At 41.9% G+C, this 11,695-nt stretch overlaps 1 protein-coding gene and 1 non-coding gene across 2 annotated transcripts in view; both read left to right on the top strand.

The window, feature by feature from the left end:
• The first annotated feature begins 1,104 nt into the window (after positions 1-1,104).
• LOC132534524 (small nucleolar RNA SNORD31) lies at positions 1,105-1,172 on the top strand. Its single transcript, XR_009546227.1, has one exon. It is a non-coding gene; the product is annotated as a small nucleolar RNA SNORD31 (small nucleolar RNA).
• Positions 1,173-8,229: 7,057 nt separating this feature from the next.
• The window catches only part of RBM43 (RNA binding motif protein 43), a 5,668-nt gene continuing 2,202 nt past the window's right edge, over positions 8,230-11,695 (top strand). The window contains exons 1-2 of the mRNA XM_016190087.2: positions 8,230-8,457; positions 11,356-11,444. Coding sequence (XP_016045573.2) covers positions 8,403-8,457; positions 11,356-11,444 — 144 coding nt within the window. The 5' untranslated portion in view covers positions 8,230-8,402. The remainder of the gene's footprint in view (positions 8,458-11,355; positions 11,445-11,695) is intronic.

Raw genomic sequence — 11,695 nt, 5'->3', positions numbered from 1 at the left:
ATTTTCCTGAGTCTCTGTGATCTTTGTCTTGAACCTTCTTTCACCCACAGTGCCAAGTACCAAGTGATTCCTTCTAAGACAGATTCTCATCAATTAGAGCTTATAAAGGCCAGAATTTCCTTTCTTTTGTACTTCCAATGAAAACAGTTTGTTAAATGGACTGAAAATCGTAGAATAAGGAAAAAGCAGATGGCTCCAAAGTTCCAGGTTCAGTCTTCAAACCACCATGAGTCAGAGTTGAGTAGTGCTATGGCAAAAATAAAGAAATAAACAAAGGAACCGAGTATTAATTTGCCAGCCATTTGTCAATTTCACTCATGTTCCTGTTGATTTTGAAGCTATGGAAACCTTAGCTCTAAAGGATTAGGATTGCAGTGGAGGGAGGCGGTGACCTGAAATTGACAAATTAGTTTAGACAAAGAAAATAGCTCTTTGTGCTTGGCTTATGGGGACGATTTTCTAAGGATCAGTTCCTATGCTAAATGTAAATTTAGAAAACAAAAAGTCAGCACTTTTTTTTTTTTTTTTTTTTTTTACCAGAGCACCGCTCAGTTCTAGCTTTTGGTGATGCTTGGAATTGAACCAGGAACTTTGGAGGCTCAGGCATAGAAAGGTTTTTTGCATAACCATTATGCTATCTCTCCAGCCACCTTGAAAAAGAAAATCTGACTGGCTTTGCTCTTCCTTTCCCCTAATGGGAGAAGTTAAGCCCTGTCTCTAGCTGCTTCAGGAGGAAAGCCACAGATGAGCCATTGCCACCCAGGGGCTTGCACTCTGCAGGTACCTCTTCCATGTGTTCCAGAAGTCAGCTCCTGGTTTTTCCAGCCTCCTCTCCTTTTGCCTCTATGAAAGATCCCCAAGTGAGGGCACAAGAAGGTGGACTTGAACATCCACTGCTCTTTCAAACAGCAAAATGGCAATAAAGCCTTTGTCAGCAGTGAAGTTGGGGTGATCGCATGTGGTTGTCTGTGGCACTGAGGTGGCAGGCTTCCCCTGAAATCTATCATGTGGGGGCTGGGGGAGCTATAATGCTATTGCAAAAGGTTTCCATGCCAGAGCCTCCAAAATTTCAGGTTCAGTCCCCTACACTACCATAAGCAGTGCTCTGATAAAAATGAATTAGAACTGCCCCAGTCTGATCACTGTGACTGATAGATATTTTCTGAGCTGTGAGCTTTCTTGGGAATGAAGAAGTGACTATGGGAAGTAGAATCAACTTGCTCCAGATTAGCTCTATAAACATGGTTTGAAGCCTGTACATCTTTAAGCCAGGAATCCATGCTGGAGGGTGACCTGATTCCCAGCCATTCTATTCTAGGGAGGCTGCCTGTCATTGTCCTGTTGGAGAATTCAGCCTGGAAATCAGGAATCCAGCCTCAGAGGACACAGCTTTTTACAACCTGTCTGCATTGGTTAATTCTCAATTCTAAATAAAGATCTGTATTTTAACATTGTTAAAAAATGAATTTAAAAAAATTAAAAAATAAATGAGGCAAAGGAAAAGAAACTCACCGTGGAGGATTTCCTGGTTGCTTTTGTGTGCTAGACTCAGGAGTTTGAGTCTGGGTGGACAGGGGTCAAGGATTTTTCATCCTGTGCCCAGCCTTGTCCAGGGCTGAGCAGGTGACTGAGAGGAGGAGCTAGGTAGGCTTTGAGAGACATTCAGATTCTACCTGGCACCGCAGAGAAGCAGCGTGTGTGTGTGTGTGTGTGTGTGTGTGTGTGTGTGTGTGTGTGTGTGTGTTATTTTGTGGACTTCTCTTTCAGAAGTTACAACAAACCCTTGAGGTGACTTAGTGGTTGATTGCTCATGTAGTCATGTACAAGGACACTGGTTCAAGCCCCTTAGTTCCCACCTGCACTGTTGCAGGTGTGTGTCTGTCTCTCTCCTTCTCTGTAGACTCTCCGTTTCCTTATGTCCCATGATATAAAGGACAGGAGAAAAAAAAAAAAAGCAAACAAACAAACGAAAAAACCCGGAGGCAGCAGAACTGCACATATGGGAGGAGCTGGCCCTTCGCAGTGGTCTCTGAGGAAGAAGGAAACAAAACCAAAACCAAAAGCAGGGGCTGCCCGCCCCGCCCCACCGCTGCAGGCGCTCCCGGGCTCTGCCCAGCGTGTCTCCTCCGCCATGGCAAGTTGCTTTTGTTTTGGGTTTTTCGGGGGCAGGGTGTAGGCAGGAGGTTAGCTAGAGTGCAGGGGTGGCCGGGTGGCAGAATGGACCCTCAGGATTCCCAGGCGATGCCTCCAGCTTTGGTCTCCCGCTTTCAGCCTCTGTGCGGGGGTGCACACGCCTGTGAACGTGCCTCGCCCGGCTGCACGGCTCCACCCATCCCGAGCGTGCGCCTGGGGGCCTCCTGCACCCCAAGTTCCTCGCCATGGGCTCAGCTGCTGAGCTCAGGTCCAGGGGTCGTTCCCCGCTTGGGCGGTGTCAGAGGTGGACTGTCTTCCTATAAACGACCCGCAAATGGAAGTAACAACTTGTAAGGAGGATTCAAGTTCAGGGTGCAAGTTACCAAAACTTCCCGGTGTCTTAACAGCCCAAGTGGGAATGCTTCTCTCTCTGGTGGTCTCTGCCTTTGGTCCACACACAAAGGGCTCTTGTGTTTGCACCATCTGTGCTGGCTAGCAAGGACCATTAGCAAATTCAAGATTCAGCCTTCTGGGTTCTTTCCAGGAAGGGTTTGAAAACAGCAGCAAGCCCCTAACTGACCCCTGAAATGCTAGGGGTTGGAGCTATGCGAAGGGAATACAAAGTTGAAATCCTAGTGCGGTTTTGTTGACTGACAGGCGGGAAAGAAGATGCCCAAGAAGATTGGTATTTATTTTCATTGAGAAAATTTTAATTTACAGGATTTAAGAATTTATAGCTCCACATCCCCCCACATTTCATCCTTAACCAAACCATCAACTTATTGGAAGAGAAATATAATTATTGCTACTTGCAGACAACATACCAGTGTACGTAGAAAACTGAAGACTCCAGTAGAAAAGTTTTTAGAAGTCATTAGACAGTACTGTAAGGTAGCAGGCTGCAGAATTAATGAGATAAAAATACATGATTCATTTTTTCATTTAATTTAATTTTTTATATGTATTTTCTCTTTTGTTGCCCTTGTTTTTCATTGTTGTTGTACTTATTGTTGTTATTGATGTCATTATTGTTAGTTAGGACAGAGAGAAATGGAGAGAAGAAGGGAAGACAGAGAGGGAGAGAAAGATAGACAATTGCAGACCTGCTTCACTGCCTGTGAAGCGACTCCCCACCTGCAGGTGGGGAGCCGGGGGCTCGAACCGGCATCCTCACGCTGGTCCTAGTGCTTTGTGCCACATGCGCTTAACCCGCTGTGCTACCGCTGGACTCCGAAGATACATGATTTTAAGGAGAGCAATGTAAAACAAGTACATTGACTATTTCTCATTAGTGTTTTACAGAAAGATACTCAAAAGTTTTTCCTCGTGAGTTTTTGGTCTTTGATTCCATAGTTAGAAATTTCCCAGGGAGGGATAGTGTTGCACCTAGGTGAGCACACATGTTACCATGTGCAAGGATCTGGGATCAAGCCCTTGTTCCCCACCTGCAAGGGGGAAATTTCATGCGTGGTTTAGTTGTTTCTCTTTCTCTGTCCCTCTCTATTTTCCCTTCTCTACTTTATACTTTTCTTTGTCTTATCAAATAAAAAAAAGTTTGCTCAGCTATGTCATTAGTGCTGAGACCATGCCAGCATCTTCATACATCTTGATTAAAACGCTGCTGTTGTTTCAAAACCTTTATCTCTGGAAATTCTTGAAAGGGTTATTTACTTATCATTTTAATCATGGAGATGAAAGATTAATAACTATCATCATTCACAGTTGACCTTGACAAAGCTGGGTATGTTTGCTCTTAGACTGTCTCAGGCATGGTCAGGCCAATGAAATAATTTCTTTGACGATGCATAAAAATTAGTGAGTTCTTGCAAAGCAAGAATATACCGTGAACTATGGTTTCCTTGTATTTTTCCTTCTAAGAACAGTGGCTTAAGGAGAAATTTATTTTCCCCTTTTTTTCTTTTTTACGGATTTATTCATTAGCGAAGGAGAGTGAGAGCTAGAGCATCATGTTGGCACACGTGGTGCTGGGACTGAATTTGGCATCTCATGCTTGAGAGTCCAAAACTTTATCCACTTATTTCTTTGATCTCAAAGAAATTCAACGAAGACTCTTACATTAAAAAATGAGATTAGTATTGATGATGACAGAGATGTAGTAAGATTTTGTGAATTTAATGTGATTGAATTTTTTCTCTTTGACAGGAGTGAAGACTAGAAAGGAACCTATTTCCCTATCTCTTTACCCATAGAGGCTATAGAGGTGGACATGGGCTGTCAGAGCCCCATAGTAAATCAGGACAAATTTGTGAATTAAAATCCTTTGAAAGTCTTGAAAAATCTCTTTTGCTTTCTATTTCTCCATCCACTAGGAAGAACTAATTTACATGATTACATGGTAACACTTAAGCCAGTATGGAGATATATTTTTTTATATATTTGCTGTTTCACTATGTGATTTAGTTATCTGAATTTTTTTGTCATTTTTTTTATTTGTATGTAATAGTGGGTTACCAGACTGTAAGATTATAAAGTATACTTCCACACTTCACCCATCACTAAAGTTCTGTCTTCCCACCTTGGCAAAGATAACCACCATATTTCTCACAGAGTCTTAGAAACTGCCTGTTTGCCCGCCCTCCTTCCCTCCCGTCTTCCTTCCTTCCTTCCTTCCTTCCTTCCTTCCTTCCTTCCCTCCCTCCCTCCGTCTCTCTCTTCCTTCCTTCCTTCCTTCCTTCCTCCCTCCTTCCCTCCCTCCCTCTGTCTCTCCCTCCCTCCTTCCTTCCTTCCATTCTTTCTTTCTTTCTTTCTTTCTTCCTTTTAGAAGGATCCAGGAAAAGTGAACGAGACTATAGCACTGAAGATTCCTTCAGTGCATTGGAGCTTGGAGACTTGATCCTGGGTCATGCACATGGCAAATAGCACACTAGCCAAGTGAGCTATTTCATAAGCCCTGCCACTTTTGATTAATTTTTTTTTTCTGTTTCTGGCAAAAAAAGAAAAGAAAAAAGAAACAAAGAAAAGATAAATGCAGGGGAAGTACACATATGTATCTTTTCCTTTAAAAAATTATTTATTTATTTGATAGGGACTGAGAAAAACAGAGGGAAGGGGAAGATAGGGAGAGAGGAAGAGGACCCACAACACTGCTTCAAGGCTTGCAAAGCTTTCTCCCTGCAAGTGAGGACTGGGGACTTGAAGTCCGCTCCTTGCACGTTGCGGCGTGTGTGCTCAGCCAGGTGTTCCGACAATCTCCCCCCACCCCTTTTTTTTTACTTTTATATTTCAGACTCTATAATCAAGAAAACACAGCTGTCTCCTATATATTTTGTGATGGATTTCATTGTTTATCTTTAATTAAAAGATTTATATCTTGTGCTTGCTTCGGCAGCACATATACTCAAAGATTTATATCTCAGATGTATTTTTAAGAATTTCTGGGGCCAAGTGGTGGTGCACCTGGTTGAGCGCACATGCTACAATGCTCAAGGACCTGGGTTCGAGTCCTCAGCCCCCACCTGCAGGAAGAAAGCTTTGCAAGCGGTGAAGCAGGGCTGCAGGTGTCTCTTTCTCTCTCCCTCTCTATTACCCAGTTCCCTCTCAGTTTCTGGCTATCTCTATCCAATAAATAAATAAAGATAATACAAAAAATAAAAAAGAAAATATTAAAAAAATAATTTCTGGTTTCCATTATTTTCAGGCTTTTTCTAAAATCAGATATATATTAAACAATGTATCCTATTTATAAATAATATAACGGGGGATCAGGGCTTAGGGGATAACATAATGATGACTCAAAAAGATTAATGTCTGAGTCTCTGAGGTCCCAGGTTCAATCCCTGGCACCACCATAGCTCTGGTTTAAAAAAATATGGGAGGTGGAGTTCACTTTTTAATTTTTTGTATTTTTATACTACAGAATTACGTGTCGACAGGGGTTTGAATCCACACCACTTCCACCCCCAGAGTTCTGAATCTTCACTCTCCCCACTACAATCCACCACAGTTCCCCTAAAGTTGTAGACATGGGCCAACCATCTTCTCTACAACTATCTGTCCACATTTATACATAGCTGCCCCTTCTTTTTCTGACTCAATTATCTCTTTCCTTCTAAGCCATTCATGACATCATGACCATCTCCATATGTCCCTCTCCTTGTCCTTCTCTCTCTCTGGGCGCTGATGGAGCTGGAGTGCAGAGTCCTCTTATCTTCATCCTATCACTTCTTCCCTGCTGGGAGTCTGGATCAAGGTTGTTTATGGGGAGCAGAAGGTAGGAGTTCTGGCTTCTGTAGCTGCATGGGTGTTGACATTTCGATCCACACCCCCAGCCTGTTTCTTTTAATTTTTTTTTACATTTATTTATTTAATTATTTATTTTCCCTTTTGTTGCCCTTGTTGTTTATCGTTGTTGTTGTTATAGCTGTCATCGTTGTTGGATAGGACAGAGAGAAATGGAGAGAGGAGGGGAAGACAGAGGGGGAGAGAAAGATAGACACCTGCGGACCTGCTTCACAACCTGTGAAGCGACTCCCCTGCAGGTGGGGAGTCAGGGGCTCGAACCGGGATCCTTATGCCGATCTTTGTGCTTTGCGCCGCCTACGCTTAACCCGCTGAGTTACGCCCGACTCCCCCCCAGCCTGTTTCTGTTTCTCCCTAGTGGACCAGAGCTCTGGAGGTGCAAGGGTCCAGGACACATTGGTGAGGTCGTCTGCCCACAGAAGTCAGGGTGGAGTCATGGTAGCATCTGTAGCCTGGTGTCTGGAAGGTGGCAGGACCTAAGACAAGGTGGTTAATGAAAAGGAACCAGAAAGTAGGATCAGAGCAGATGAGATTAGGGGTGTTAGGGTAGAAGAAAGCTAGGAGAACCATTTTAGGCGTGTTCCAGGGGGCACACAGCTATGATAGTTTTGCTTGAGTTTGGTAGCCAGCCTGAGATTGGTTGGGAATGTTTTCTAAGAGAATGGTGTCAGAGTGGAGAAAAGGGCTAGAGAGTTGGATTAGGGAAAGAAGTAGCTCCCATGCTTATAAAATGGCTAAAATGAACTAGTTCCCTCCATCCACCTGTTCCAGGGCCCAGATGTAAATGCATATTTATATTTAGTGCCAGAGCCTGTGTGACCTCTAAGTCCCTATTGGTCTGAGCTTATAGCTCATGGTCACATCTGAGGAACATTGCAGGCTGTGCTCATTTCAGGACCAGTTTTTTTTTTTTTTCAAGTGGCAGAGTAGGATACCCCCAGCCTCCCTTCATAGACTGGGGTTATCCGTACCTTCATTGCTTTATGGTAGAGCCAAAGTCCTGAGAGGGCCCACAAGACGCTGTTCCTTATGGAAGCGACCAGTAGTAGTGGAGAAGGGACCCTTTAGAGGACAAAGTCCATCATATGTGGATGGGAATCCGAGGATTCCCTAACTAGGGCCCCAGATGATCAGATGGTGTGATATTGACCAAACAGGCCATTATTAAGTGGGCCAGTCTCTTGCCCTTATCCAACGGGAGTTCACTTTCAAAATCAAAAAGAGTCGGGGCCAGGTGGTGGCGCACCTGGTTGAGTGCACATACTACAATGTGCAAGGACCCGAGTTTGAGCCCTTGGTCCCCATCTGTAGGGAGAAAACTTTACTAATGGTGAAGCAGGCCTGCAGGTGTCTCTCTCTCTCTCTCTCTCCCTCTTTATCTCACCCTTCCCTCTCGATTTCTGGCTGTTTCTATCCAATAAATGAAAATAATAAAAGAAAATTTTTTTAAAAGGCCATATTGGTATATGGAGACAAGACTCCTAAATTTTTTTTTTCAGGTATCTTGTCAGCAGTACCATCATTTAAAAACATTAACTTTATTTATTATTGGATACAGACAGAGAGAGATTGAGAGGGGAGAGGGAGATAGAGCAGGAGAGAGATAGCTAGACCCCAGAAGGCCTGCTTCATCACTTGTGAAGCTTTCCCCCTATAGGTGGGGACCAGGGGCTTGAACCTAGGACCTTTCATACTGTAATGTGAGCATTTAACCAGGTGCACCACCACCTGGCCCCCAGTACCATCATTTTTATTGAATAGAATAACCATCCCCACTGGTGTGTGAGATGGACTTTATTAAGTAGAAATGCAGATAATTAAAAAGTATCGTTCTATTTTTTTTTTTCTTACAGGCATCAGTTTTGAATGTCAAAGAATCCAAGGCTTCTGAAAGAACTGTGAAAGTTGCCGGGCTTCCAGTTGGTGCTTCTGGTCATCAGCTACTGACCACATTAGTGAAGAGCTACTTCCGAGAGGCCAGGAATGAGGGTGGAGATGTTGAAGATGTGATGTATCCAACAAAAGCCAAGGGTGTCGCATATATAATATTCAAAGAAAAAAAAGGTATTTCCAAGTCGCTTTTTAAAAAATATTTATTTATGTACTTATTTGATTTACCAGAGCATTGCTCATTTCTGTTTTACAACAGTGTTGGGGATTGAACCTCGGAACTCAGAGACTCAGGCATGAAAGTTGTTAGCACAACCATGATGCTGTCTCCCCATCTCCCCAAGTTATGCTTCTATAATCTTACAAATACTTCTGTAATAAGATGAAAGGCTGAATTTCATTAAGGTGATTTGTTGAGATTGGTAAAATTTAAGGTGGATTTAAAAAAAATTCTGTTCTGGATATATAAATGGAGCAGTATTATGCTAGCAAAAATATGTGTGAAATGGCTTCTGAAATGGCTTTTTCTGGAGATTGGTAAGCTTTTTAAAAATAATGTCTAGATAAAGAATTATGGGTGGGATAGAACCTTGCCCTCAACTTGGATCAATAATGGTAGAGAATGTTCCATCTTCTGAAGGGAGGCTGGACAACATACTCTATGCTACACCTGAGGAAGATGGGTCCTGATATTGGAATGTTCCTACTGATGACCACAGAATGTGAGCTCAGATCTACAGGGATGCAGAGGTCACATAGGCTCCTAAGCTGAATATGGGCCCCAGATCAGATCAAATCGATGGGATTTACAGTCAACAATATTTATACACCTTTCCCATATTTGGGAGCTACTCTCTTCCCTAATCTAGCTTTCTGGTCCTTCTGCCAGCCATGACATCATCTCCCCAGACAATAATTAGGATCCACCTGCATATCACATTTCAGGCTCAGGCAAAAAACAAACAAACAAACAAACAAACAAACAAAAAACCACTAGTATATAACTAAAATACGCCTACTAGCTATCTACAAAACGGAGACCCCGACCCCCTCTCCAACTCTTCATCTGCACTATTCCAGCCTATAGGTCCATGATTGGTCAACAATTTGTTTGGCTTTGTATGTTAACTCTCTTTTTAGCCACCAGGTTTCAGATGCTAGCATGATGCAAACCAGATCTCCCTGGACAGACAACTCCACCAATGTGTCCTGGAGCTCTGCGTCCCCAGAGCCCTTCCCCAATAGGGAAAGGGGAAGACAGGCTGAGAGTATGGATAGATCTGTCAATGCCCTTGTTCAGTGGGGAAACAATTACAGAAGCCAGACCTTCCACCTTCTGCATCCCACAATGACCTTGGGTCCATATTCCCAGAGGGTTAAAGAATAGGAAAGCTATCAGGGGAGGGGATGGGATACAGAGTTCTGGTGGTGGGAATTATGTGAAGTTGTACCCCTCTTATCCTATGGTTTAGTCAGTGTTTCCTTTTAATAAATAAAAAAATTTTTTAAAATAGCAGACATACAACCTGGCAGTTAGAGGCCTCTGTTCTAGTCCTAGCCCTAGAATTTTAGGACAACACTGAATGTCTTTAAACCTTGGATTATTTGTTAGTAATATGAGTAAATAAGAAAACAAAGAACTCCAGTTTTTCTTCTTGCCTTGACACTCATATTTTAAACATCCTATTAAAATCAACCCACAGCCTTTCCCAATGGGATAGGTAAAGAATTACTAACATGGAAAAAAAAAGTAACATCATATTTGAATGTTTCTATTTCTCTAAATCTTGTTCTGATATTTTTTTTGAAAATATATCATCATGATACTAAAGTTTACCACTTAAAGCAAATATTTATTTGTGATTTGATACAGTTTTATAATACTATAAGGTTATGGGGATACTTAGCCATTTCAATAAAAAGAATCCTATCTATAAGATTTACTAGAACACATGCTACAGAGTTGGGTAACTAGAACTATTGAAGGCTGTTGTGACTAAGTGTTGTCTGATGGAAGCTTATTCTAATTTAATAAGAGTTTAGAGTGAATCCTTTGCATGAGGAATCAACCTTTTATGTGCTATTTCACTTGCCTTCATATCTTTAACATTTCAAAAAAGTAAACCTGTATTCATCACTTTGTCACCAGTTAAGTGAAACTAGTCCACTCATAGAGAACCTTTAGTACTTGAGTTATGTCTACTCAGATTCATCTTCTCCTTTTGATTTTTAAAAAAAATTTTTTCTTGAAAGGGTTGATGCTTTACAGTGCATTGTTACAAACACATAAACTCACTATACACACACCCCACAGTTCTCTTCCCTCTCTCCTATCCTGCTCCCCCCAGAGCGCTTGCTCTGATGCAATACACCATGACCGCACTGATTGCTCAACGTGCATTAAAATATAAATAAAATGTAAAATGTGTTGAAAAAAAAGAATTATGGGTGAGGCTTAGGGAAACAGCATAATGGTTATGAAAATGACACATTGAGGCTCTGAGATTCCAGATTCAATCCCCAGAAACACCATAAACTCTAGCTAAAAAAAAAAAAAGTGGGTTTTATTTTACTTCCTCATTTGAATTTTTTTAAAAAAATTAATTAATAACTTGGAAAGAGAGAGAACCGAACATCATCCTAGCATAAACCCAGGACAGCATGCTTGAGAGTTATTCATTGCACCACCTGCTGGTTGCCTCATTTAAATTTCTGTGTCCTTATTTCTTTTAAGTGTAACTTTCTGTTGGAGTAACGTTGCATTATAATACGTTCTAGGTGTGTGTAGCTGTAAAATCAACATTTGGGCTGGCAAAATAGTGCATTTACTCTGCTTACTTGCCAGCTTTGAGTCTGGCCTCCCTGCATGGGAGGAAACTTCGCTGATGTGGTCTCAGTCTTTGTCTGTCTGTCTGTCTGTCTGTCTATCTGTCTGTCTTGTCTGTCAAAACGTAGGAAAAAAATCTCAAGCATTCAAAAAAATAAAAGGTCAAATATCTTTATTAGCATTAATTACAATGATTGTTAGAGTATCGTGCCCCTAGCATTTGTGACGTCAGTGTTTCTACTCAGCTGCAGAGAACATTGCTAGAAAAAAGAAGCTCTGTTTGGCCAAGAAGTTTGGATCCATTCAACTCACTGTCTGTCCTTTTACCACGGAGGTAAGCTGTGATGCATGTGTACTGTTCTGGGTCCTGCTCCTTCTGCAAGGGGTTCTTTATGTAGGAGATGCAAAGTGCGCTCAGCCTGGTGATATCTTTTAAAACTATTTTATTTCATTTTATAGTTATTTATTTTCCTTTTTGTTACCCTTTTTATTGTTGTTGTAGTTATTTTTGTTATTGTTATTGATGTCATCATTGTTAGATAGGACAGAGAGAACTGGAGAGAGGAGGGGTAGACAGAGAGGGGG

This window comes from Erinaceus europaeus, chromosome 18, assembly GCF_950295315.1.
Source record: "Erinaceus europaeus chromosome 18, mEriEur2.1, whole genome shotgun sequence".
In the NCBI taxonomy this organism is placed as follows: Eukaryota; Metazoa; Chordata; class Mammalia; order Eulipotyphla; family Erinaceidae; genus Erinaceus; species Erinaceus europaeus.
Note: the sequence above shows the minus strand (reverse complement) of the source record. Positions and strands in the feature narration are given on the sequence as shown.